This window comes from Lactuca sativa, chromosome 2 (genome assembly GCF_002870075.4).
Source record: "Lactuca sativa cultivar Salinas chromosome 2, Lsat_Salinas_v11, whole genome shotgun sequence".
Classification (NCBI taxonomy): Eukaryota; Viridiplantae; Streptophyta; class Magnoliopsida; order Asterales; family Asteraceae; genus Lactuca; species Lactuca sativa.
Window position 1 is genome coordinate 203,951,908 of NC_056624.2, and position 27,979 is coordinate 203,979,886.

General features: G+C 31.1%; 3 protein-coding genes across 3 annotated transcripts; 1 reads left to right on the forward strand and 2 right to left on the reverse strand.

The window, feature by feature from the left end:
- Positions 1-11,816: 11,816 nt before the first annotated feature.
- LOC111916385 (BTB/POZ domain-containing protein At5g03250) lies at positions 11,817-14,590 on the reverse strand. Its single transcript, XM_023912053.3, has 4 exons — positions 14,342-14,590; positions 13,769-13,838; positions 12,472-13,692; positions 11,817-12,387 (listed from the first exon to the last, which is right to left on the reverse strand). The coding sequence occupies exons 1-4, from the start codon at positions 14,398-14,400 to the stop codon at positions 11,986-11,988; spliced, it is 1,752 nt and encodes a 583-aa protein (XP_023767821.1). The 5' UTR covers positions 14,401-14,590; the 3' UTR covers positions 11,817-11,985.
- Positions 14,591-18,806: 4,216 nt separating this feature from the next.
- On the forward strand, positions 18,807-20,422 carry LOC111916386 (CASP-like protein 5A2). Its single transcript, XM_023912055.3, has 3 exons — positions 18,807-19,322; positions 19,815-19,947; positions 20,033-20,422. The coding sequence occupies exons 1-3, from the start codon at positions 19,108-19,110 to the stop codon at positions 20,222-20,224; spliced, it is 540 nt and encodes a 179-aa protein (XP_023767823.1). The 5' UTR covers positions 18,807-19,107; the 3' UTR covers positions 20,225-20,422.
- A 2,988-nt stretch (positions 20,423-23,410) lies between these two features.
- LOC111916387 (uncharacterized) lies at positions 23,411-25,024 on the reverse strand. Its single transcript, XM_023912056.2, has 4 exons — positions 24,634-25,024; positions 24,282-24,393; positions 24,093-24,158; positions 23,411-24,017 (listed from the first exon to the last, which is right to left on the reverse strand). The coding sequence occupies exons 1-4, from the start codon at positions 24,756-24,758 to the stop codon at positions 23,931-23,933; spliced, it is 390 nt and encodes a 129-aa protein (XP_023767824.1). The 5' UTR covers positions 24,759-25,024; the 3' UTR covers positions 23,411-23,930.
- Between the last annotated feature and the right edge of the window lie 2,955 nt (positions 25,025-27,979).

Sequence of the window (27,979 nt, forward strand, 5' to 3'; positions counted from 1 at the left end):
ATGGGTTTTAGCCATAAGAACTTTCCTATGTGCGCATGCAAAACCCTAATGCTTGGATCTAGGCTTTCTAATTAAACATGCTTTGAATCCAAGACTTCTAACAACTAATTAGGTATAAAACAATACAAAATCAAATCTAGAAGTATACCTTTGAAACTCTTGTTTGATCTTGTTGTCTTGGAGCTCTAGAGTCACAATTGTCACTCCTCTAATGGCTTACAAACACCAATAAGCAAAGAAGATGATTTGAGAGAGAGAGAAGAGAGAGGGAAGATTCGGCTAGGGTTTCTTTCTTCTTAAGAGGTGTCGATTTCCCTATGCCATGGGGTCTATTTATACTTGTAGACTCCTTAAGGGGTTCACCTTAAACCCTAGTTGGATAATCCTTTCCTTAAAGGAATCCAAATCCTTACCATAGATAAGCCTTGGACGATTTTGAGCTATCCAAAGCTCTAGAATCCGTCCAATCCCTATCTCTTAAGGATTTACAGTCTAAAGTGTAACTATCAAACAATTGACAGTTTATACCCTCTTATTTAATTAATCTCTTTAAGTCACCAAATTAATACTAATTAATTTATGACTTATATTAATCAAATAACAATATTATTATTCCTTATATTATTCTCATAATATATTAATAATATTTATTCTCTCTTAATAAATCATCCTATCAAGTTGCTATGGTGAAGGCAACCCAAAAGGACCATGCACAATCGGGTCAAATACTTGCCTAATATAGTTGCAGCCTTAGACACTATTCCAACAATTGGTTCTATTTCACCCCCAAGTGTATTTCAACTCCTTCGGTATCTTTCAACTGGTACTGGGCCTATTTCACTTCTACAACTAAGCATATAATGAATGGTCACAAAGACAACAAACATATACAAGCATATCAACAAGTATCACAAAGATAACTATCATCCTACAAACATAATCCAGTGAGCCGAAATTGGTGCCTTTGACTAACAAGTACAGTGAAAGATACTCACCTCTCAGTCGATACTTAGCTACTACCCCTCCCCCCTTCTCATTCTCTACCAAAATACACGTGTTATACCCTACCTAGGCAATCATACAAGGCACACTCTCAATCCACTTCCTAAAAACTAAGAGTTGGCCAAAAATTCAACTCAGGTCAAAAGTCAAAGTTCAAAGACAAAGTCCAACTCATCAACACTTATCCACGTCGTGGCCTTCCTTGGCCACGCCATGGGCACAAAACGACAAGACAGTCGACTGGCCTTTGGTCGCCATGTCGTGGTGACCTAGTGTCACCCCGTCGAGACCAGTCTGAATGGCTTATTCGAATTAAGTTGTTCTTAACTCATTTTCAGGGGCTCAAAAACCTAGATCTACTCCGTCTTAACGTCTTAATGGATAAAGTTTCCTACTTTATCGATTAAGACAATGTCTCAAAACCTAGGTTCTGAAGGCCATTTAAGATGTTCAACTCTTCCATTGAGTCCTTAATCACATGAGATACAAGTCCAAACTTTTCAGAAAGCTTTTAGGGGTCCTATTGATCTCTAAAAAATGTAAACTTTAAGGATATGCATGTCCTTCCTCAAATCTAGGTCAAAAAAGGAAAAAGGGATCCAAATCTCATGCAAGATTTCCAAATCAAAACAAATTCTTAGATCTATGAGATATAAGTTCCTTGGGACTCCTAAGAGTTATAAAGTTACAAATTTATCTCTTTGCTCCACTCAAAATCCAGTGAAAGAGTGTATTAAGAAAAATAACTCTAAATATTGCTTATTGGTCTCTTGCACAAAATCTTCCTCTACTTCCTTAAAAATCACCAAAAGCTAGCAAATGAGCTCGAAGAGCTTCAAGAAGATAAGGGTTAGGGTTTCTGAGGGTTAGAGATTGATAGAGGCTGAGGGTGAATAAACCCAAGCCTCATTATTCCTTTAAATATGGCGCAAAGCCTCATATAATTAGGGTTTCATTAAAATCAGATGTCATAACGTGGTTGGTCTTCGAAATCCTACGATCTTTAAAAACATTGCCACACCATGGCCACCCATAATGAAGACTTACAATATGATGGATTAGTTTATACCTGAAACGGTTGTACAAGAGGAGCTCAAATCTTGAAGAGGGAGGCTAGGGTTGCTCCCAAGGAGTTTTAGATGTAATGGAGGCTAAGTCAATACCCTAAAACATCAATCTTTACCTTTAAATACATTGAAAACCTTAAAATCCATGGGCTTGAGCCGCACAACGTTCACCTCGTGACAACCTGTTTTTCACCTCGTGACGACTCTTACGTCGTGATAACATGCTTGTCACCTCATGATGACTCTCGCATCGTGACAATATGCTTGTCACCTTATGACGACAGATTTTTACCCAATTCCACTCCAACTTCAAACAGTCATGATTTCTTCCTTCCAACTCCGTTTTTTGCGATCTTTATATGCACGAAAACGTATTAATGAACCCCACAACTCTATATAATTACTTTTGACTTAATATATGTCGAGCTAAAATCATAATTCGTGCAAAAACCCATATATTACTTTTTCCATTTTATCCTTTTTTGCTTCAAATCACAAATCAAAGGCTTAAATCACCCGATCCACCATTATCAATATCTGAAAGGGTCTAGACTTTATTTCCTTGAAGCTCAAGACCTTTACTGAATCCATTTACAACCCGCTATCCCAATATTAGAAGCATCATAAAACAAGGTGTTACAATTGGTCCCTGTATAATAGCAAAACTACAAAAATGATCCATATGTAAGACACAATTATAATAATAGTTCTTGTGTAAAATAAAGTTATAGAAATGGCGTCTGTATAATAGTGATATAATGGTTCGTATGTAATACTGAAAAAATAGAGAAATCACGTAAATGGAGTGTGTAAGACAAAATTACATTAATATTCAAATGTAATACTGAAATAATAGAAATTGTTCATTTGTAAGAAAATAATACATAAACGGTGCAAAAAATATAAGATTAATAAATTTGTCGCAACGTACGGACATCCCGACTAACTATATATAATATAGAAAGGGATATTAAGGTGTGTTTGGTTGTGTAAAATTGTTTTTTATTTTATTACAAAACATTTTCAAGAAATAGAGTTGGGTTTTTATTTCTAGTTTTCAATTGAAATTTTAGAAAACGTGTTTTGTTGAAACCAGTGGGGTTTTATTTTCCATTTTAGAAATTCAATTAGAAAACTGTAAAAATCATTTTTCTAATTACATACAATTTGGAAAATAGAAAATTTTCATTTTCTTGTAAACGCGTTTTTAAAATTTTCATTTTCATTGAAAAAATTTCATGAAAAACTGAAAAAAATTTCACAGCCAAATGCATATATTCGATTTTACATGTGTTCAAGTCTACAAAATTCCATGTTTTGATAATAGGCAAAAGCATATTTTTAACAAATTATTACTTTAAGCGATAAAATATTGATGATGCTATATATTGATGAAAATATAAAATATACAAAAATTTGAAAAAACAAATGTTACATTTTACATCTCTTGAGTTTTGATAATTGCAAACAAACCCTGTGACACTTTCATGAGCTCTTTTTCAAGTATGTAATAACTTCACTAAGTGTAATTCTATGCGAATGGAAGTAAAGATAATGAAACCGATGATCACTATAAGATTTTATTTTTCACGATTTCATATGCTTAAATGATCAATAAACTAGTAAACAATACGGAAATTTATGTTCTTGAATGGACTAAAGGTTATGTACTTCAAAAGTAATTATTTTCGATATTCAAGAAGAAAACCAAAAATTCTGACAATGTAACTAAATTTTGATCCAAAGAAGTCATATTAACTGATATTTTTTCATAATCTGTCATATATATATATATATATATATATATATATATATATATATATATATATATATATATATATATATATATATATATATATATATATATATATATATATATATATATATATATATATTACAACATCAAACTGGACCTTGATTATTATGGGCCGAGTAAGCCAAGAATCTACCCTAATAAATAAGAATGATTTTGCCACATGTCATTTTATCATAATTTAGAAATATATTTATTTCCACTTGTCATTTATTTCATTTTCCATTTCTAATATATTATTAATTAGTTTCCATAAATTAAACCTACCATAATAATATTAATTTCAAATTTTAAATTTTAAATTTCAATTTCAATTTCAAATAAATTTACAATTTAAACCTTTGTGTTTAACATTTTATTATAATTAACCTGTTTAGTATACGGGTCTGATAACTAAACAATAATTTTAATTTATTTTATTTTTTGCATGTTTTTTTTCTCATAATTTTTATTTATTTCAAATTTCAAATTCAAATAAATTTCTCATTAATCGTTTCTATTTAACATTTTGTTTTTATCAATCCGTATAATATACGGGTTTCACAACTAGTAGAGAATATTACAAATCAAACAAATTTGTAAAAATGATCCAACGGGTTGCCGATTTTCATTATTTTATTTTTCAAAATTTTAAACAAATTTAGTCTTATTTACATAGTTTAGTAGATTTAGTCCATGTCAAAATGAAAATGAAAGACTATTATATATATATATATATATATATATATATATATATATATATATATTCGGGTTCATTTGAGACCATTCTAATTTTGTAAAACCGTGAGACAAAATCTAAAAATAATTTTAAAATGCAAAATAAATGCAAAAATCCAAAAATTCTTTTTTAAATATTATTTTCGGAACTTGAATTAACTAAAAAAAATAAAAAAAAATCCGTTTTTTTTTTTAAAATACGTGAAATATTCTGATAGAATATTACACTGTACATATTCTAAAAAATAATTTTAAAATTTAAAATAAATGGAAAAATCCAAAAATTCTTTTTTTAAATATTATTTTCGGAAATTGAATTAACTAAAAAAAATTAAAAAAAAATTTTTTAAAAAATGCGTCTCACAGTCTCACAAAATTAGGCCGTCTCACATAAACCTAACCCTATATATATATATATATATATATATATATATATATATATATATATATATATATATATATATATATATATATATATATATACACACACACACACTAGGGAAATGTTAAGGCCGTCCTAATGACGACACAGTTTGTCGTAACGGATTATGTAAGAATGTCACAATTATATAAAAAATAAATGCTTCTTATTTAATCCAAAAAAAGCAACAATCATTGTTCATATTAAACTTTTAGTATATGTATAATACACGAAGGAAAAATTTATTTAACATTATTTAAAACAAATGATAGCCTATAAATAATAAGATTCATAAGCTCAACATATCATTCAATTACTTTCCCTGAATCATACAAAAACATAGTCAGAAGATTTAAAGTATAACAAATGCTAAAAATGAAGTTATGGAGTTCATGTGATGTTTGTTAGAACGTTAGTGTTCCTTTTCTTCCTCATGAGCATCTTTTTTCTTTGTTGATTTTGGAAGCAAAATAGTGACAACGTTATAATAAGAAACAATGGAAATAGTATGTCGTAATAAACAATCGGGTCAAATGTCGATTAGTTGTGTATTATAGCATCCTACTTTGTACTTTAAAAATCTATCTGAAAATTACTTATCCGGACCACATTGATACAGTTATGGAGCTCCTTAAAAGTACAATGATATAATTAATATATAGGTAGAAATGAAAGTAGCATGATATAATAAAAAAGCAAATGAAAGTATGATGATATTTCTAGCTTCTAATTATATTTTATATAAGAATGCATAAAAAAGATAAAAGATAAAAAAGAGTTAATGCATTCGATAGCAATATACTTCCATTTATTTATTTATAATTGTATGCTACTTTCTTTCTATTACAAGATTATACTTCCAACTTCTCTTTTCTTAGTATTAAGGTATCATACAGTGAAAAATCTAATGGTTACATCATTGTACTTTTAATTTTTTCTTGTTAAGACATTATACTTTGAAAGATTTATTTTTACTTTGTTTTGTTATTTTGGTAAATATATCAAGCAACAACCACTTGTCATTAACTTCAACCCCCTTAGGGGAAAAGGGTATTGGACCAGTAGCAAAGGTAATATCTTTCGCAATAATGGCCGTCTCTGTATCCCCCAAAAATTTCCATCTTTAACTTGAAATCAAGCAAATAATTTGCTAAAAAATGTTTTGAAAAACAAGAAAACCCTTATACCCTGGAATTCTTTATGTAGATTTTATAGGGTATAAAAAATAAATATTTTTGTTATTTTAGTTAATACCAAAAATAAACTATTAACCATTCCAAGAAAATAAAAATAACAAAAAAACTTACATTGGGCTTGAAGATATTGTCACTCATTTGAGACCATAATCGATTGGGTTTGTTCATTAACTTCCGGTTGTGAAAGCATTCTACAAATAAAATTAAATTATAGTATTAGTATTTAAACAAAAGGAATACTTTAATTCTGTTTGACTGTAAAATAAAATAAATGCTAAACACCATTAAAGTAAGGTTTGTAAGAGATGATGTGGATGGAAAATATTTACCAAGTCATTGGTGTTGGATTGATCATATGAGAATAATCTTAATCTTACTATGTAAAACTTTTTTAACTTTTTCCCAAAACCCCATCAAGAAAAAGGAACATTTCATCATCAAAGTAATTTGAATAAATGTCTAGAAAGTAGAGTTCATACTGCTATAAAGAAAAGAAGACATAAAGAGAACACATCTTTATTTGGGTACCGCATCAAGAATCTCAAAAAACACATCATATTTTGTTTAAGATTATTAAAATTAAAGGATCAAATATTTCATTCAATCATTTTAGTGAACAGTTGGTGAGCTTAATCCAGAACACATATTTTGGGAAGAATATGTAACTTACTGGGATTCCATTACTTTCTTAAGGTGTTATTAAATCCAGGGTTATGAACAAATGATTAATGCAATTTAATAGGCATTAAAAACAAATAAATTTCCTATGGTTGCTCTTGTATTTTCTTCCAGATGCCTACAATTTCAAGGACTAATGAAACCATGAATATAATATTCTAATCACTTATGTGAGCCCGTTACACCTTATATGAGAAATGGCTTTTAAGACTTTGAATCTGTATTCGTCGATAATATCCTCAAGAAATCCTAACTGGTTTCTTTAGATTTCCAGAGATTCATCTTCCTGATAATATATAGTTTCAATATATACGCATACAAACATGGAAAATTTGAAATGGAATAGAAGAAAATGCGAGGAGAAGAGAGTAGAAGAGTGGAGAAAAGAGACATTAACCGAGGAATATTAAAGTGCGATAAACGACACAAGATCTTCGTCATCTCTCTCTATCTATCTGGCTATTTAAAGAAGAACAAAAAACACGTCGAGATTCAGAAACTAATCATTCATTTGCCTCCATCGCATCCAGCTAAAAAAGAAATTGGGTAAGAGAAGCATGAGGTGGCGTAGTAAAACAATCAGACAACCTGCTCGGTGGCGTCAAGGCTTGCTCCCTGGTGGAGAGAAACTTCCAGTTTTTCCCGCTTTGAGACGACAACATGAGGGAAGCAGGAATTAAGTGGTGGTAGAAGGAGAGAGAATATATCTAGCAGACATTAGAGTTGAGGAAATAATGGAAAGTTTGTCATCCATTCCACCAATACACATCGTCACTACGTATAAGAAAGTTGTTACAGATTAACAAGAAACCGGTACCTTTCACCAAGACTTATAGTTGATTGTAGTTTCCATTATTGTATTTGATTTTGATCTTGCATGAATTTATGCATCTTGAGAATGACAGAGGGAGACATGGAGAGAAAAGAATGCACCAACAAAGTTTAGGTCCTGTTTGATAACCATCTGACCGAGTCGAGTCAGACGTTTTTGGCTGACTCGGTCAGCAAAACATGTTTGATAATCCAACTTCGAGCATCTGAGTCGGTAAGAAACGTCTGATTCAGATAGAAGGGGGAAACTAGCTGACTGAGGAAATGGAGATACATTTCCATCTTTACCCCCGCTTTCACATTCTCTTTCAGAGCCTCCATTAGTCCATCCCAAGGACCGACTGGAAGTGGTTCAACCAAGGAGAATGATCATTGTTGTATAATTTTTAGGAAACTCTTTATATAGGCCTGAGCAGTGCTTAAATTTTATCCCACAAGCGATGTGGGACTTCTCAAAGATTGAGGATGAAAATGGATACAATAGTCTCTCTTTATATAACTGACGAGAACAGCAAATGTTTGATTCAATAGGCGATGTGGGATGGATGTATAACTGTGGCAAAATAAATCACGTCTGTGGCAAGAATCGATCCATGGCCATCTTGATAAAATGTCAAAGCTATAACAAACCAAGCATGTTGCTGCTATGTATTCTAATCACAAAAAAATTAATATAATATGAATTACGTAGGCACATAGGTTACCTTATTTGCTCTTTCAGCTACAATTTAAGTATCGGAAGAACTTTAGATATGCTTTAGGGATTTGGTTTTTATTTTATTTGGTTAAAAAAATGTGAGTTCAATTCATAATATTTTAACTTTGTGGTTATATTGTGCATTTAACTATATATATATATATATATATATATATATATATATATATATATATATATATATATATATATATATATATATATATATATAGTGTTCTAATTAAATCTACTTATGATTTTGGTATATATATACGTTTCTAAAAATATTTCTACATGAAGCAGCAGGATAAAATGGTCATTTTCTATAAGTCAACATATTCAGTCAGATGTGCAATCAAACAACATGGTTTCTTACTCAGTCATGATTTCTTACCCAGACAGATCTTTCTCAGTCAGCACTTTCTAAGTCAGCAACTATCAAACGGGACCTTACTCAGATTAGCTTTCGCAAACAAGGGATGGTGGGGGAGGTCGGTGGAAGAAAAATGAGAGAAATCATGGAGAAAGGTGAAGAGAACGAGACTGATTTTGCCTCCATTTTCTTTATTGAGGGGTCGCTGGAAGAAAAATGAGAGAAATCATGGAGAAAATTGTTTCCTTTCACTGTGAATGAGACCAACAGAAGATGGAAGCCAGATGAATTGAGGTGAAGCGGTGAAGCATGAATCGCAATTAGAAAATCGGTGGTATGGAGTTAGGGCATCAATGTGATACAACAGTTATGCTTCTTATCTGCAAAGAAACCCATCGATTGATGAATTACAGAGGAGCGGTGGCGAAATGGGCCTTGTTGGGTAGAGAGAGGTGACGGAGGTAGTAGTATTGGGAAAGTAGGGAAGCGGTGGAGTTGGAGAATTGGGAAATCATGGAAGCGGGGAGGTGAAGAGTTGATGACTTTTCAAACATGGCACGTTCTCCCATCTGCCATGTGTCAAACAATACATTCACATCAAATATTTTGTAACTTATCATTCTAAGCTTTTACTCGTTAATTAGATTAAAAATAAATTACATTCTTTCTAATAAATGAAAATAATTTTGTCACATGTCACTTTCTCATTAACTTGGACACATGTCATTTTTTGGTATTTTGATTAAATGTTTTTTTCATTTGTCATTTTTTTATTTTGTTTTTATTTTTTCTTAATTAACACATCATATTTACTCTTCAATTAATAATTACCTTAATTGAAAATAACTAATAAATTACAATATTAATACTCATATAGTATTTAATATGTTTCCTTTTAAATTGAAATTTTAAATTTTAAATTTTTAATTTTAAATTTCAAATTTAAATAAAATTTTGTTTAAACTTTTATATTTAATTTTTGGTTTATCAAACTCGTATATCATACGGGTCTCACACCTAGTGGTTTAATAAATGTTCCTAAAATCTACTATAATAAATCAAGGTTTTTTGCCACATGTCATCTTCTCATTCATTTGGACACATGGCATTTTCTAGAATTTTTAAATTTTCTATTTTCCACTTGTCATTTTATTGTATTTTTCATTTTATTAAATTAAAATTCCACATTTAATATGTAAGGTAATATATATGTAAAGTATTTATTAGAAATGGTTTATATATTTAATGTATTTAATACATTAAAGTCTCATTAATTTTAATAAATCAAAAATTTTCTTATTTTTCTTATAAATTCAAACTATTCAAATTATTAAAATTTCATATTTTTTTTTAATTAAACCCATTTTTGTCTACGTGGCTCTTCCACAATCATTTTCACATATAAGTTAATTTACCAGAATACCCTTAATAAATTTAACTCATTAATTAATTCAACATTATACGCCCCAAATCCTTCAATTCAATTAATTAAGATCTTCTAATCCCCCCTACTCTAATTTTTCATCTATATCGTGCAATTTGAATTTGAAAATTATAGCATTCCTGAAAATTAGGGTTGTTTGGGCTTGCCATTTGTTTCTTCTCCATACATTTCGTTTTTTACCCTCAATTCCACCCAGATCCCTTAAATCTCGGTGCCTTCCCTTATTCATTCAAATATGAAGATTTGCAACCCTCAATTTAAGGAAGCTCCTTCTTTCACATTCTTCCACACCGGCTTCCTTCTTCCCTACACGCAAATGCTTTCCTCATTCAAACCCTCAAATTTTGACATACAGAGAACCATAGATGCAGTTCAATCAGTTTTGCTACTTTGTATACATCATAGATTTATTAAACCCATGTTTTCTCTCTTTTGGATGTCCTCAGTTGACATTCACCACCATCAAAGATGCTTCACAGTCCTTTATTCTTCTTCTTTCTCTGGTATAAATCTATTTTCTCTGTTTTTATCTTTTTCTATTTTTCCCCATTTTTCTCTATCCAATCCTTAGAAATCAACGAAGACTCCTCTTTGTTTACTGTTTAAAGCCTAATCCAGAAATGACTCAGTTCTTATTTATTCATCTTTTATTTTTCATTTTATGATTTATGTTGTGAAATGATTAATCAAAATTTTAGTTCTGATTGTTATGTAGTAACATGGAGTATTGATTCAGGCTCTTTCCTCAAGAATTCATTATAGGAATTGTGAGTCCATAATAAGTATGGATTGACTACGATGGTAATCAATTTCCAAGAGCCCTTTAAAATGTTGATACCCTTAATTTTGATATACAAATTTTGGTGTTACAATCATTGTTTTTTAAAGTTTTTTTTTTACCTGTTGCAACTGTGAATGAAGAAAACTTTGCTTTGATATGTTGACTAGATTGCATAAAAGAAGGCTACATAGTTAATAGATGGACCTGACAGTCAAATTAGATTCCCTTGATCTCCTAGCTTATAACAGGTGATGAACTACTACATTTTGCCCCATAGAGGGATGAAATCATCATTTCCCAGCAAGTATGCAAGAGATTATCAGTGGTATTCACTGTTTATACAGAAATTTTTATTAGAACTTTTCAATGTCTATCCATCTCTATGGTAGAAAAGAAAATCCACTATTTCTCAAATTTTTTGTCACGATCATAGGTTTATCATGACAAAATGATTTTGTTATCCTTTTGTAATACATGGTTGATACAAAAACAAGTCTAAGAGTTTGATTACATTGTGAAAAAGAAGTGAGCGGTAAAAGCTTCCTTACAATAATTCCATTTGCATGTTGGGGATAAATTCTTTTTTCTATTTTATGTTTTCTTTAAATACAAAATAAATTATAATTATACTAAAAAGAAAATAATAAGGGCAATATAATCATTTTATATTTGGATTAAGATGCAACATGCAAATTTAAACGGACAAAAAGTGCATTTTCTTAGGATATAAGAGATGGTTCGAGTTAATTTTAAGGGACTAAACGAATGGTTTAACACCCGCACATGACGATTGGTGTAATTTACCCGATGATTTTAATTCTTGATATATTTATGAGTTTGTCTATTTTACGTTGAAAAAAAAAAGTTTTGTATTAACATTAGTAGACTGATTAAAACTCACGTATCAAATACCATGACACAAGAAGAAGAAAGAAACAAAAATAAAAAAATAAAATAAAATAAAAAAACTACATACGTCGATGTCTTCTTCGCTTGCAAAAAAAATTCCAACTTCTCTTCTTCTTCACCATTTTCCTCATTTCATACTTCATATTCTCACACTCCCTTTCAAGCTCCACAACACGCTCCCTCATCTCTCCGATCCCCTGCGATCTAACAACTTCACCATCGTTTTTGTTATTATTCGTTTGATCCTGCGACTGCGGGTTCTCAAGGTTTTCCGATACAAAAAACCACCCGGCGATCGACGTCCGCAGCCGTAACTGTTCAAAAAACAGAACCTGAACAATAACACGAAGAGGAAGCCTCTCATTCTGAGCCGCATGAGTACTCGCATCCAACGACAGTTTCTGAATGTTCATCAGTCTGCAGATCTGCTCTCGCTCACAGTCCGTCAGCCATGGATGCGCCTGTAACAATAATAATAACGTTCCTCTTCCAAACAATTAAACAAACCCTAATTCAAAGAATTAACCTAATTTTCGAATTCATACCTTTAAAAAGATATCCAATGCGCGATAAATCCCATCGGATTGAGGGCGGGCGTAATCGGGAACAGCAACCGCGAGCGATTGGAACTTTGATAGCTTCATGTTAACGTCAGCCGCCACGTCAGAAAGAAACGAGTCAACAAGATTGGCGACAGATGTCAACGAAGTCAAAGATTGTGGAACATCTTCTAAACCTTCTTCGATTATACACGGAGAACACTGTGTGCTAGTTGTATCCATGGCCATTGACATGAAGTAATCAAGAATCCTTTGAAAACAATCGATGTCATACAGAGTATCAACAGAGTTAAATCCTTGATTCGGTATCAATATATCATCTAAAACCGCTGAATCCAACTGAGCTCCGACCCGTTTCTCAAGATTTTCCCTACAAGATGGAGACACGTGTAACACCAAAGCAGTGCGAAGGAGTCTGATAAGAAACTTAGTGCCAACAATCCTTTTTCTGTTCGGAAGCAACTCCACAATTTCTTCCAATAATGCCCTTTGATCTGCTGCTGAAGGAGCAGAAACTGGTTTTGAATGGCTTGCATCGTTGAAACTTGATTGTCTGTTCATTAATGGAATGTATTTCTTCGCATACCCCACAAGAGAACCCGCTATTGTTTCAGCTTTCATGCCTTGAGACTCCATGGTTTGAATCAGTCGTTTGTATAAATGTAAACCAAGAAAGGAGACATCTTTATACCACCAGTCATCACCGAATGTATGTGGTTTATTGGAGGTGGGAACTCCATTCCAGATTATAGAGGTTTGAGTGATGTTATTGACTGGTGATGTGGCAGTAGGAGGGGGGTTGTATGGGTTCTGACCTGAACAAGCTTTTATAGCTAAAGAATCTATGCAGCGTGAGATGAGGTTGAGGTCTTCTGCATCTGAAAGAACTTCTTCACAGCTTTCAAGAGCATCCATGGTGTCTGACCAAGTGGTGAACACTTGTTGTAGGAAGGTCTCTGTTTGTGTGATTAGGTTTTCTTCGCCATAATCATCTGTCATTTGGAGGTAGTCTGAAGCACATCGAAGGCTGATAACGTTGTGGGAAGTGAGTTCTAGCTTTATGCTATAACAAAATTTGGCTATAAGTTCAAATGCTTTACATCCACCAGGTATGTCATTCAGATGGACACTACAAACTGGAGCATCTTCATCAGGATTGTCTCCTATTAGCTTTGCTAATAGCGCACTTCTTGAAATCAGAGGAAACTGTATAAAATAAAATGTCAACTAAAACATATGAAACAACTACTGTCTACTGTGTTTAGATGAATTGAATACAGACCTTGTGGAGATTAAATGATGTTTCTCCAATCTCAATTGTGAGATCACTTGGAAGCCCACTCGTACACTGCCTGAAGAGGAAAGAAAGAAATATTTAAATGATTTGTCGTTAACTGATAACACAAATGATAGAAGTGTAAGAAGAAAGAGATAATTTATTAGTGGACATGCATGTTAAACAAATCAATCAAGACAGATAGTTCACTGATCGTCTTTAATGTACACGATGGCTACATGAATTTAGGGTTTCCTAGATTATACTGCGAATATTATCAATTTTCGACAAATTCAGGAACAATTTTGTACGGAGAAGTACTGTGATTCACATAAAAAAAACCGAACTGATGTTCTATTCTTCTAACGAATACAGTAAGTGGCTATAGGTGTAACTTAACCAATGTGATGAGAATTTGCGAATTTTGGGTAGTAATAGCATAAACACCTGATCGAGAAGAGGTCGAATTAAACAAATCTGGTTTTACACCAGGAAATAGTAAGAATTGAGACAGAAACACGTATCAATTGATATATCAAAACGAAATCGAGGAAATCTGTAGATAGTTGAGTAGAATACCATGTATGGTCTTCAAGGCGAAATATATCAGGTTTTGTACCAAGCTTCATACAAGCCATTTGTAAATGTCAATGGTGTTCTTCTTCTTCTTCGTCTGGACTTGAAGAAACATAGATCAAGTGAAAGAATTGAATCACGGAGGATGATTTTTCTGGAAATAATCTTCATAATTTTGAGATCTAGATAGCGAGTGTGCGTGCGTGTGTGTGTGTGTCCGAGTCTATGGGAGTGACCAAAGAGAGGGGGAGTTCAGTTACTCTTTATTTATTTTTCTTTATTATTATTCTTTTTTGATCTACTGGTTTTCTGCCTTCTGCTTAACATGAAAGTTAAAAAGTGAATAGGATTTTACAAAATAATAACTAAGTATAATTTATAGTTACATTACATAATCTGGGATAATTAAATATCTTTAATAGGTTTAAATAAACAGTTGCATTAAATAATGCATAAAGGATATCAATACTAATATCACTAGCATATATATCTTACATTACATCATCAATTTTAATGAATTTTCTGATTTAAAAATATTATGTTTTGCATTCTCAATTTCATAATTGTTTTTATTTGAACTTTTTTATAGAGTTTTGGATGATGATGAACTCAAAATCAAAACTCCAAAAATAATTTTTCAAAAAATTCCAAATTTCAAAGACTCTTTATTCAGAGTCAAGGCTTCATTAGACTTATAGTACAATATATTATACTTCTATAATCCAAAAGTGGCAAAGTATTGGTTAGCAAAAATTAACAAGTGACTAGAAATCAATATGTATCAAATGGAATAATTCAAACAAAACAAACATTCAAATGCATATGTTTCTATTCCCCAAACCTACGTCAATCTCATTTTCAAACTCTCATAATTAGTGACGGGTTTTTTACAGGTATAGGGGCCATCCCCCTGATTTTTGAACTTATAATTAGACCTAGCAATGGGGTGGGTTTTGAGCGAATCAACCTTGATCCAAACCCTTTTAGCAAATTTCAAAATCCGATCCAAACCCGCTCTGTAATCCGCAGGGTTTTGAATAATCAAACTCATACCCTTATTCATCGAATCAGCAGATATACAAACCCGTCCCGTAACCAGTAGGTTTTTTAAATAATCAAACTCATTTTACTTAAATCATAAAATCACATTTATTAAATAAAACTAAGTTTTGATTTAGAAAACACATTATGTACTCGAGGGCTTTATGTTGGAATTAAAATCATTATTTTAGTTACTTCCAATTGGTTTTTGATCGTCGATTGCATTGATAGAGAATAACAATTACAAATTTTCTTCCGGTTGATAAATGAACTTATTGATTTATAAATGAAATGAAATCATGACTCTTGGGAGAGACTGAAAGTCTAGAAGGTGAGTCCTCAAGTCTTATGTAAAAACAATTTAGTCTTTGGCCTTTTCTCTTTGGACTTCTGATTGAAATTTAATGTAAACTTTAGGTAATATAAAATATAAATTTATATTTCTAAAATTTATATGGAGCGGGTTATAAACGGAGCGGATCGGTGATGATCAATATCCGACCCTTTTAATAAAAATGTTAGCGGGTATGGGTCGTTAACGGGTAAACGGATCAAGAACTATGCTCCAAACCCATATAATTGTTAAGGGTTTGGATTGGATTAGGGTCAAAACCCGCTCCATTGCCAGGCCTATTTATAATACCTAGATTTTACATATAAGATTGGTTTTATACTTCCAGTATTCTCTAGCCCCTTCGTTCATTCTTTATAAACAAAGCAAGAAAATTAAAAGCTAATTAATAAATTAAGGAACTAGATAAATTATTAACAAAAAGACCAGAAATCACTAAAAAAATCAAAATTAATCATAGTAGTATACGAATTGATTTGGAAACTAAAAGTCTATAAAACCAAAAAACTATTATAGTTTATAATTTTCTAACTCAATCTTTGAAATCTTTGAGAAACAACAAACCATAAACTAAAGAATACTAGTGCAAAAAAAATAATAATAATAAACAGTTCACCGGGAAAAAAAAAACTAGCTACCTCGAAAACTAGAGAAATATGGAGGTTTCTGTCTCTCTAGTCTTCTCTCTGTCGTTCGTTGACTGTTGTTTTCCGTTTGCTAGTGCTTCATGTTTACCGTTTGCTGCTCCGACTGACGTTATCCAGTGCTTCCTTACGTCGGACTCGGATCTATATTTACCTTAGTTGGTTCTTATTTTGTCCCTCCACTCGAAAGTCCGCCTCCTCCGAGTTGTAAGTTCTTCTTTCTATTTATCTCTAATGTATTTGTCTTTCTTTCACTATAATATGTGATATAATATTTAATTGTTGGTGAAAGACATATGAAGAGTTAGGACTACTTGACTATAACCTATAGGTACTTGTTTACCGTGGTATTACAAGTTTGCAATAAACTTCATTATTTTTTTTATTGTTTTGAAATTTTATAGATTTTTATATTGCTAGACAGATAATGTTATGCATAAATCTTGCGAAAATAAATTAGAATTTAGGATAAGGCTGTTATTTTTTTTATATTTATTAATTATTAATTATTTTTATATTTTCATTAATGTATAATTATAATTGTTGTAAAAGAATTATAGTAAATTAAAAATAATGAGTTTGACAAATACAATTGTTAATTATTCTTTCATTTGGTTCTTTGTTAATTGTTAGTTAAAGTTTTCATAATATTTTGAACGACTATCGTCAGTTGCAAATACATGAGATTTCATAGTAGGGATTGCACAGGAAAGTCAGGGGTTGCACAATAATAGAAAGGAAAAAAAAATTCAAAATTTTTTGCACTGCGTCCGAAAAAATCAGAGGTTACACGGCCACTGTGTGCCCTATACACGGCCACTGTGTGCCCTATACTAAAACTGCAAGTGAAAATACGGCTAATGTTCATGTTAGGGAGGATTGATCTCGAATTAAACTTATTTATATGTGAAGTTTTAGTTCCGGCCCCTCCGGTTCTAATGTTTGTGTTCCGCCCTGCTCTCATTGATGGTTAACAAAAATGGACTCGTGAATAGCTAGAACATGACTATCCAACTATTATCTATTCTAAAAACTAGGTACTAGTAAAACCATTATACTAGACTACATGATGGATCGTTAGTCTATACATGTACCCTCTTTTTGGGAATATCTCAAACCCACTTGGAGAGGTGTTATCACTGGATGGAAGGGTTGGGTGGAGGTCGGAGGAGGACGAGGAGGAGGATGGGGAAAATGGAGATAGGTAGATGAGGGGAAATAATTAGAAAGTTTTAATCGGTTCCCTTATTGTTGAAGGTCCATGACAACCATCTAAATTAACCAGAAGTATGGAATCAACGGGAGGAAGAGAATGAAGGAATGACATTAAGGGTGGTTTCTAGAGGAAGCAGTGGTAGGATTTGGTAGTTGCAAGCAATGGTGGTAGTGACAGATAATAGGGGATAATGTGGTAGATGATGATAAAGGATGAACTAATTCATGTCTGATGTCATTTCTGGTGATACCTTAAGCAAACGAGCTTGATTAAAGCTACAAAAAGCTTTGATTATAACTTGTATTGAATGGTTCTTGAAGAAATTCATATTACGAAACCAAAATTTCCATCAAAAGCATGTACTAAAAACAACCATCACCAAAAACTGACAAAAAAAAAAAAAAAAAAAAACATATTCGATTTCATTGATGTTCTAACAAAATCTGATTTTGGGTTGGTTAGTCTCAATCTCGTCCAAAGTGATACAAATATAACATGTTTAAAATGATTTTAGACAAATGTAAGATTTATAAATGAAATAAACAAAAAGTCACAACAACATATCACATGACCCAATTCAAATGTGGTAAGGAGACATAAATGTTGGTGGTTATGACCCCATCGAAAACAAGAGAGAATGTTTAACAATTATGACCTTCGGTGTATGAAAAACACGAACATATTAAAAGAAAGCATATAGAAATGAGGAATGTTTAAGTATATGTGTCACTACACAATATTAAGAGAACATATAGAAATGAGGAATGTTGAAGTATATGTGTCACTACACAATATTGAATAACGTTAACAACATAGTTAAGTATTGAATGGTTAATTGTTTGTTCAAAAAGAAAGTCATATTCAAAGAAAATGACACATGCGATGGCGACAATCTTTTATAAACTTATTTTCCGAGTCATATTTGAAAAAGAGGCATATGATATTGACAACTTCTATAAACTTATTTATTATAAATTAGTTATTTTCCAAATGATTCATTTGCATACCTAGATTTGAATTTGTTATCAAGAGTACAAGCAACTAATTTTTAATAAATAAATTATTATTTAATAAAAAGTATTCTTTACCATAAAAGGAAGAAGGTTCTACAGCAAAAAGCATATAAATTGCAACTTTTTTTTCCTTTCAAAATAAATTATTAAAGCAACAAGAAAATAAGTTGTGATGAGCAATATAAATAAATCAATAGACAATATTCAAGCATAAAGTTATAGACTTTAGGAAAACATTCCCCTCTAGGCATTGGTGTCCACCGATTGCTACCAACTTCCCTCAATCTTTTGGAAGAAATCTATATACAATTTCCTCTTTGAAAAACCCCAAAATCCAAAAGTTCGTCAGACAATCTACAAATCGCATAGAATCTCTGTTGAGAATCGTGTTCTTTAGTAGTGTTGATGCAATTCCATGTGCCGTCGTTGATGGTTGTGATGTGATTTTTGTTTCCGGAATTTGAGTTTTAGGCGACCGAGTCGAGTGGAAAGAGGGTATAAGTATGAGTCGGCCGGCGGTGCATCCGGTTGAGCCGCCGCCTTTGATTGACGGAAGAAACGATGCAGCGCCGCCTCGAAGAGTGAGGATGAAAGACGTGCAAGGCATGCCTGGTACGTCAACTGGACTCGCCCTCCGTCTCTGTCAGTTCGTCTTCACCGTCATTTCTCTCGCCGTCATGGCTTCTACCTCCGATTTTCCTTCCGTCACCGCCTTCCGGTACTGTCTCTAACTTCAATTCTATTATCCTTCTTACATTGCATGTCAAACGGATTATATTTCATCTTCAAAATTGACAAAACGATTCTGAAATTCACTTGGATTATCGCTAAACGCTTGAAAACCTGCTGACAATTTCTCCAAATACGATAATATTGCTGTTAATTTGCAACAACATCCATATCAATTTTGCATCTAATAAGTATTAGGTTTTGGATAAGCTAGAATTGCAGAATTGAACTTGAAGAATTCATATTGTTAGATAACCATTCAAATGTGCTCGTCCATGTTACTTTGTATGATGAGGTTTAACTAAGAGGCAGGTCCAAAAACCTAGAAAAGATCAAAGAGTCATTTAGGGATTTCTCTACCATTGTTGCTCATGGTCTGAAAACGCAATCAACACAGAACTGATCTAACAAATAATGGCTATTTAGACATTTTACTACGTTCTATTATGTTAAACTAATCATCAACCATGTACACAACTAGATACCTTGTTGCTGCTGTTGGGTTGCAAAGTTTATGGAGCTTTACACTAGCCTTGATTGATATTTATGCTCTTTGTGTCAAAAGAAGCTTGAGAAACCCTGCAGTTATTACTGCATACACCATTGGAGATGGGGTAAGATATCTTGAATCTTTTTACCAAAAAAAAACACAATTTTGTTATTCTTATTTTGAATTATTTTTACATGATTGTGGCATAGGTTACATCAACTATTACTTTTGCTGCTGCATGTGCATGTGCTGGAATCACAGTTCTTATCAGCAGTGATCTTAATAGATGTGACATAAACCATTGCAAAAGGTTCATGTCTGCAACAGCTATGGCTTTTATAAGCTGGTTTGCTGTTTCTCCATCTTTTTTCTTGAACTTTTGGTCTTTAGCATCATCATGAGGAGTAAAAGCAGCTATGCTCGCTAATTTCTGTTTTCATTTGTGAAGATTTTAATTTTTTATTAAATGCAATCTATTTGAGGTTGTAGGTACAAAATTTTGCTTGCTATTTGGAAGTTAATTAGTGTTTTTGACACTTTTGATGTCAAGTTTTGGGTATTTGTGTCTTGGGTTTAAATTGGAAGATTAGCTTCTATAATTTTGTTGTTTATGATGTTAAATGTTGGGAAAAATTGTGGGGAATAGCAATGTGCTTTATTTTTTTATTCATAATAGAAACATGCTTATACTTTTTTACACATAATTGGAATGTATTTACATTTAGTTACCAATTATAGCAATATGTAACTTGAAATTTATGGGATGCGTAAAAGTTTCATCTTGAATATTGCTATTATTGATAAAGAAATGCAAGTGTGTTGCTATCATATGGGTATGAAAGTGTATGTAGATTGCTATTATGTGTATAGAAATGTAAGTGCATTGCTATTATGGGTAAAAAAAATGAAGCACATTGCATATAGTGGTAAACGGAATAAAGTATCATTTGCCATTGTATTTGCGTTCGGTTATTGAGGAAATCATTTCCGATTATTTGTTTTCGGTTACACCATTCAAGGATGAACAAGTTTAATGGATTAAACATTTAATCTGGATATATATATATATATATATATATATATATATATATATATATATATATATATATATATATATATATATATATATGATTGTTTTTTTTACTTCATCCGGATAAAATCACTTATTAGGTTACACTGTTTGCTCTTTCTTGTTTTCCATCCCGATTTTTTTCACATTAAATTTGATTTATATTGTCATTATTGATGAAATATGTAAAAAAATTGTTCGTTGGATTGTAAAAGTACAATGGTCATTTAATCTATTCGGACATGATATTCAGTTTAGAAAAAAAAAATTCCCTTATATATACTATATAGAGCTTTTTATCTCGAGTAGATCATTACCTATTTAGATATTTTATTCATAGTGGTCATAATTGGTAAAAAAGAAAACAAACCCTAAACTTCTTGCAACATAACCCGATCGACGATTATATATCAAGACCCATGTATTGAATCCCAACAGAAATGTGGAATCGTGGTCCTAATTTATGAGGCTAAAGAATGCCTTGTAAAGGTGGGGAAATAGTCATAATAAATGATGAACTAGGATCTGGACCATTAGTGCGAGTTGTAAAAGCCTCATGTTGAAAAACCCAGTTCGACACCATATATACCAAGGAGATGATTAAACTATATAAAGTAGAGCACAAAAATATCAAGATATAATTTAGATACAAACAATTATGTACGGAAGAGGCCTGCAAAAATAAGACTTTAAAGTGTAATCTAAAAAAATTAATAAAAAAGGAATATTAAAAATTCTTGTAAGGGGTCAAAATGTAACTTTAAAATATAGTAAGTGACCAAATCGTAATGTATAAAATACTAATAATTTAACTTTAAAATTATAAATGGTGAAAACTATTAAATAAAAATTAATTGATAAAAAAAATTTAAATATGAAAATCTTCTATGACTAAAACATAAATGGTTTTTTTCAGAACATAATCCAGAAAAACTGTTGTTTTAAGATATAACATGGTTTGGTTTAATTTAGAATTAAAAATAGAAAGACCAAATAAACAGTGAATCATCCTCACAAACCATATTTGATATATATATATATATATATATATATATATATATATATATATATATATATATATATATATATATATATATATATATATATATATATATATATATATATATATGTCATAGTTTTAAAAAGTTTGTCATAGCTCCGTAACGAATCATGGCTCCATGGCTTGTACATATCATCAAGATTTACAAAAACGCCGTCTTAACTCATATATGCATATAAAAATGAATAATAGTTGAAAATACATATAAAAATATTAATTATATACAAAATTATCGTTTTATGTTACGCCTCACAAACGACGTGGCTCACCAAGGCTCAGAAAAGTTTGAGTTTTGACATTGTCGTCAAGTCATGCATTATGTTATTTAGGTTATTTAGAACCTTGATATATATATATATATATATATATATATATATATATATATATATATATATATATATATCGGAAAAAATCAAACATCGGACATTTTGTTTTTAGGTACATACAAAACGTATTGAACTTTTAACTTCAAAGGGAGTTTAACTAGGCTTCAACGTGCATTTTCTGAGTCAACGTGAATGAATTGGCAATACTGGGCATGATAAATTGGCAAGAATATGCTTTCCTAGTGTGTGTTATAATATGATAGCTTCTAATATTGTTGATGACATCTAGACATTATCGATAGATGAACGAAGTGTACAATTACAACATTCATTGAGGTTCTATGTTCTCAATATTGTCATGATGGAGGTTAATGTAAACACATCAACAAATAACTATTTTTAGCATTATATGAAGTGAGTCCTAATATCTTTTGCAATGAGATGTTGACATCTTTGAAATCTACATGATATTACTTGTACATGTCAAACCCCACATTAATGAACTAACACAATGGAAACCATTTGCAATTTGTGTGTATGTAATCCGTCTGCATCTTTTACAAAATCATAATATAACACAAATAAATACCGAAAAAATACCTTCATTTTCATTTATTTCTAACGAAATACACTTCTTCAACATAACACTGTTATTATGAATTCAGTCCAACTCTCCCACCTTACACTGCTACTATAAATCCACCAAACTATAACATTTATGAATCCACTCAACTCTCCCACCTAACTTGGTTTTTTATAAATTCTCACCCAACTCCTCAAACTACTATTTGAAAATTTAAACATACTCATTCACTTCTCTCTTTTCAAAGAAAAAAAAAAGCGCTAGGCCATCTAAAAAGTCTAAAGAATGGAAAATTAGTTGTGACCTCCAATACCAATAAATGAAGTTATTATGTGAAGACGAAGAGTGTCATTTTTCATTACTTCAAATAATTTCGATGATGTACCTGATCATCTAGATTTTTAAATCTATGGAATATATGTTGCAGCTTGTAACAAAATCTATGTTTTATCAAATTTAATATTTATGCTATCAGATTTTACGTTTTCGTTATCTTTTTTCGAACATCATACTTTTGTTTTAAAAAAAAAATACACAATACAACATAAATACATAGAGAAAATCGAATACTTTCATTTTCATTTATATATAAAGAAATACACTACACTAAAAGACATAAAACCCCAACAAAATACAATACACTATGGAGGAACCATTATCTATACACATTTTGCACTATAACAAACAAGTAAACAATAATGATGTTACTTTAAAACGAAGCATTTCAGACTCTAAAATCAGAACTTTTTCTACATACAGAAGTAACATCACCAAAACTTTATCAAAGTCAGAGAGGTCATCTTTTGGTAAATTGCAAAAATTGTGACAAATACAAATATTCATTTTTGTGAACAACCTTTAAAATGCAATGGTTTTTTGCTAAAGAATTAAATATGATGATCTTTTGAATAACTTCATGCCGATGTAATGAAAGTTTCTGTATTTAACCCTTTACCTGGATACAACAATACATCTACAGACTACAGTCTCAAAACAACAGTGTAAGATTGAAGTCAAACTCCACCATCTTTGGTCAAAATCATAGATTCATTCAAGACTTCAGAGACACTTACACCCTCTGCATACTGCACTTCATCTTCTCAGCTTCAAGCTCTTGTTTTAATGTCTCAACTCTTTCCAACAAGTTTATATTTTCCTGATAACAAGTTTATAATATCACTCCCCTCTCTTATAAAGTTTAACAGATACAAAAAAAAAAACTATAGTATACCTTCTGTAACATCTCTAGTCTTTTGCTTATGCTGGCACCACTCTTATCTCCAAGACTCTCCTTAACCTGCAAACAAGAACCCAATTACTAATTAGGTTCAAGGATCACACTTAAATCTAGCAGTATTTCAAAAGATTGTATAATCGATGTTTTCATGAACATGTGAATTGTGATTGCAAATGTACATACTCTTTTTAGCTCCTTGGTACACTTATTTGCTCGTTCTTCTGCAACATCGAATTTGAGTCTCCACTCTGCAGATTCATCCATTGCTTCCCTGTTTGCAAGATCAAACTGCCTTCTGCAATAAATCAATAACGATTACGCTATGTCAGGTCAATGTTGTACTTCCGCTGATGTACATTATGAAATATCGATTCATTCTAAACCCTAATTTCCTAATCTTACAGCTCCATAAGATTCTCTCTCAATCTCCATTCATAATTTCAAAACTATTGAACAATCAAACATAATTATTACAGAGATCCGTTGTTCGTCGGTTAAATTTTCGAAGAAAATCAATGAAATCTGCGTTATATACCTTATTAATTCGGTTTCATTGGAGGAAATTTGGTAATCAATGGTCCAAAGCTTCATATAGACCGCGAGTCCAAGAACCATAACGATTACTACGCCGATCAATAACGGCCCTCTCATCATCATCATCACGATCTTCTTTTACTTTTTGTTTGTGGATTAAAGTTGAATCACAGCTTTAAACAAGCGCTAACAGAATTTGGTAATAGTAATGGTGATCATGCTAAATTTAGTGCGATGACGGCGAAAGGCCACAGGAAGAGGATGATAACATTAACATCACGGCGGAGCAGCCGTGTAAGGATAGTAGAACTAGAAGCCGACATTCCACCAGAAAACCCTTTCTCTATTTTTAGACAATTATGTTTTCTCCTTCGTAGCCACTTTTCATCTTTAATTAACTATTTCTTACTATAGAGGGGTTTTAAGAAAATAATTTTTTTTAAGGACAAATCTAAATTATTTCTAAACTATTTTTTAAAACGAAAATAATTATTTATTTATTTAAATGGCAAATGTGTTTGGGCAACAGCTATTATCTGGGTTGCCCATACCTAGGCCTGCTTAAATGGGCCGACTTCTATGTTTTGAATTTGTTTACTTCAAATTGTTAATACTTCTTCTAGGGTACATAACTGTATTATAACAAAAAAAAAAAAAAAAATGATTCACTCAAACGTATAGACTAATGGTTAAAATCAAGAGAAGAAGACATTTCCATCTTTTCTAAGTGTTTTTTTTTTTTTGAAAAAGAGAAATTAGCTAAACTTTAAGATTTTATTCTTCAATTACCAGGAATTTCGTAACAGGCTCTGCGAGAATGGGCTTCGGTACTGCACAATGGGCCGTCTAATATTAAGACTTTTTTCATTTTTACCTGAATTCTTTTTGTAAGAATTTCTCTCAACTCGTTTTAGACTAATAAATTTTTAGTTTAATGTGAAAATGGTTTTTGTATATCCCTACCACAAGAAAACCACTGAAAAAATTGTTTTTTTGACGAAAAATCATGATTTGTGTTAAATTATGAATAATTTCATAGTACGGATACAAATTTGCAATATGATACATTTCATAGTAAACAGTAAATTTTGCAGTATAATTGTTTTGTTGGTAAAAAAAAACCAAAACTTTGTTTAATTTGATTCGCATTGCTAAAGGCAATTTTGGTGACCATTGCGAAATTAGTAGATAGGAGGAGTTTTTTTAAATTTTGTCCAACTTGTAAAAAATCCTAAAACGAAAAGGGTATTGTTATCTTTTCTCCTAAAAATCAAATGTTATGGTCAAAATGATGTTAAGATGAATAGATCCGTTTGCATTTAGATGATAAATACTTAAAAAAGTGATATAATTTATTTATAACCAAACAAACTATTTGACATATTAACTGATACTTGCAATTTTTAATTATATCATCTCATTAAACGCATGTAGCCATGTACCCTTTCTTTTACTTTTTATTGAATACAAATCTTAACTTTCTTTTCTTAAAACAGTATCCCAATAAAATATATTTTTTATTGCTTTGCTCTTATCTTAAAAGTAACTCACATGGTGCACGCAAATCTAGGTTCATCAAATGTTTGGCAAACAAACGACCTAATCGAAATTTCCGCACTCCTCTGACACATGATGACGTGAAGGTCTCCTATAGACTCGTTTTATTTCCTTTTCTTTCGGAAAACATTATAAAAACCATAAATATGTATTTTATATATAAATATCTATATATAGCGTCTGTTATAAAAAAAAGTTCGTATAAAACTTATTATAGAGATGTTTGGAATTGTGTTTTCAAATACATTATGTAATTTGAAATCAATGAAATTAAAAAACAAGTAATCAACTATAACATAATTGTTTTTGTTCATTGAGTAATTGCGATTACGAATTTTTATAAAATTAGACAAAAATGTTCTCATTTAAATTTAATAATTAAAAGTGGTTACAAAAACATATGATTATTTAAGTATTAATATATGTGTCACAAGATTCATGTAGGCAACTAGGCATACCCGATTTATGTATTTTGCATTCACACATGAATTGATCATCATGTTTGTTCTGAAAAGACGAGAACACATGTATTCTTGATCACGTGGAATCACGTGTCCAATCCTTTGCACCCTATCTATCTAACCAAAGTTGATGATCCGTGAAGTATGTGGATGATAAAACAATAGCATACTCTAATTATAAGACAAAACGTTTTTTCTATTGGTTTTCAGAGATATAAATATATAAAATCAATAGTTGAACACAGGAACAAATTAAAAACTCATGTCCATTAAATATGCAACAACAAAAAAAGTTCAGATATCATACAACAAGATAACTAAACAACGATGAGAGAATATTTAAGCATAAGAAAACTTATTAGAACAATACTCGTGAGTATTTTAATTTGTTTTTTTTTTCAATGCAATTTTTATTTGTTTTTTTTATTCAATGCAATTTTTATTTAATTTTATGAATGTAATATTTATTTTATAAACTTTTGTTTTTAAATATTTAAAAATAAAAGTGTTATGATGATATAAAATGATGAGTATTTTCTAGATATGATACAGTGTCGAGATGACAACACTCTTGAGTGTCATCTTTTGATACTGTGAATGTATGTATATACATGAAAGATTAATGGAACATTAGCATTGTAATTTGATGGAAAAAAAAAGTATTAAATTAGAAGTATGGTCCATGTGCTTTATCTAAGATCACAAGCTTCATTCAAATGTTGAAATCTTCCTAAATCGTCTCTAATATTAATTTTTGTGTTGAAATCTTCCTAAAATCGTCTCTAAAGTCGTCATTGGTTTTATGTAGAATGACATTGTTTCCCTTATGTGATTCTATTTTCCTTTTTGTTATTTATTTAATTCGATACCCTTGGCCTTCCCCCCTAACTTTGTCATCTTTAGAGTGAATATATGTATATACATGATAGATTAACGAAAATAAGCATTGTAATTTGATGAAAAAGGCTTAAATTAGAAGTATGGTCCATGTGCTTTATGAAGATCACATGCTTCATTCAAATGTTCAAATCTTCCTAAAATCGTCTCTAATATTATTATTTTTTCCAATATTGGTCCTTGGTTTTATGTAGTATGACATTGTTTCCCTTATGTGATTCTTTTTCCTTTTTGTTACCTATTTAATTCGATACCCTAATTATCATCATATATGTTTATAAGAAATTATAGCCTCAAGGGATCTTGTTTATCTACTATTATGCATAACACCAAAATACATGTTCATGCTAGTGATTAGGGTTTCTACCCAAGCTCCTTAGGGTTTAGGTTTGGTCATTCTTGTATCCTTATTTATATGAGGTTTAATCATCA

What these genes read in the sequence shown, in the direction of transcription:
- LOC111916387 (XM_023912056.2), bottom strand. Translation starts at nt 24,758, where the DNA reads ATGATGATGATGAGAGGGCCGTTATTGATCGGCGTAGTAATCGTTATG. An exon ending in AATGAAACCGAATTAATAAG is followed by an intron (nt 24,394 to 24,633) that starts GTATATAACGCA and finishes GATTTATTGCAG; the next exon opens with AAGGCAGTTTGATCTTGCAA. An exon ending in GACTAGAGATGTTACAGAAG is followed by an intron (nt 24,018 to 24,092) that starts GTATACTATAGT and finishes ACTTGTTATCAG; the next exon opens with GAAAATATAAACTTGTTGGA.
- LOC111916385 (XM_023912053.3), bottom strand. Translation starts at nt 14,400, where the DNA reads ATGGCTTGTATGAAGCTTGGTACAAAACCTGATATATTTCGCCTTGAA. An exon ending in CGCCTTGAAGACCATACATG is followed by an intron (nt 13,839 to 14,341) that starts GTATTCTACTCA and finishes TTTCCTCTTCAG; the next exon opens with GCAGTGTACGAGTGGGCTTC. An exon ending in CATCATTTAATCTCCACAAG is followed by an intron (nt 13,693 to 13,768) that starts GTCTGTATTCAA and finishes TATTTTATACAG; the next exon opens with TTTCCTCTGATTTCAAGAAG.
- LOC111916386 (XM_023912055.3), top strand. Translation starts at nt 19,108, where the DNA reads ATGAGTCGGCCGGCGGTGCATCCGGTTGAGCCGCCGCCTTTGATTGAC. An exon ending in CCTTCCGTCACCGCCTTCCG is followed by an intron (nt 19,323 to 19,814) that starts GTACTGTCTCTA and finishes GTACACAACTAG; the next exon opens with ATACCTTGTTGCTGCTGTTG. An exon ending in CATACACCATTGGAGATGGG is followed by an intron (nt 19,948 to 20,032) that starts GTAAGATATCTT and finishes ATTGTGGCATAG; the next exon opens with GTTACATCAACTATTACTTT.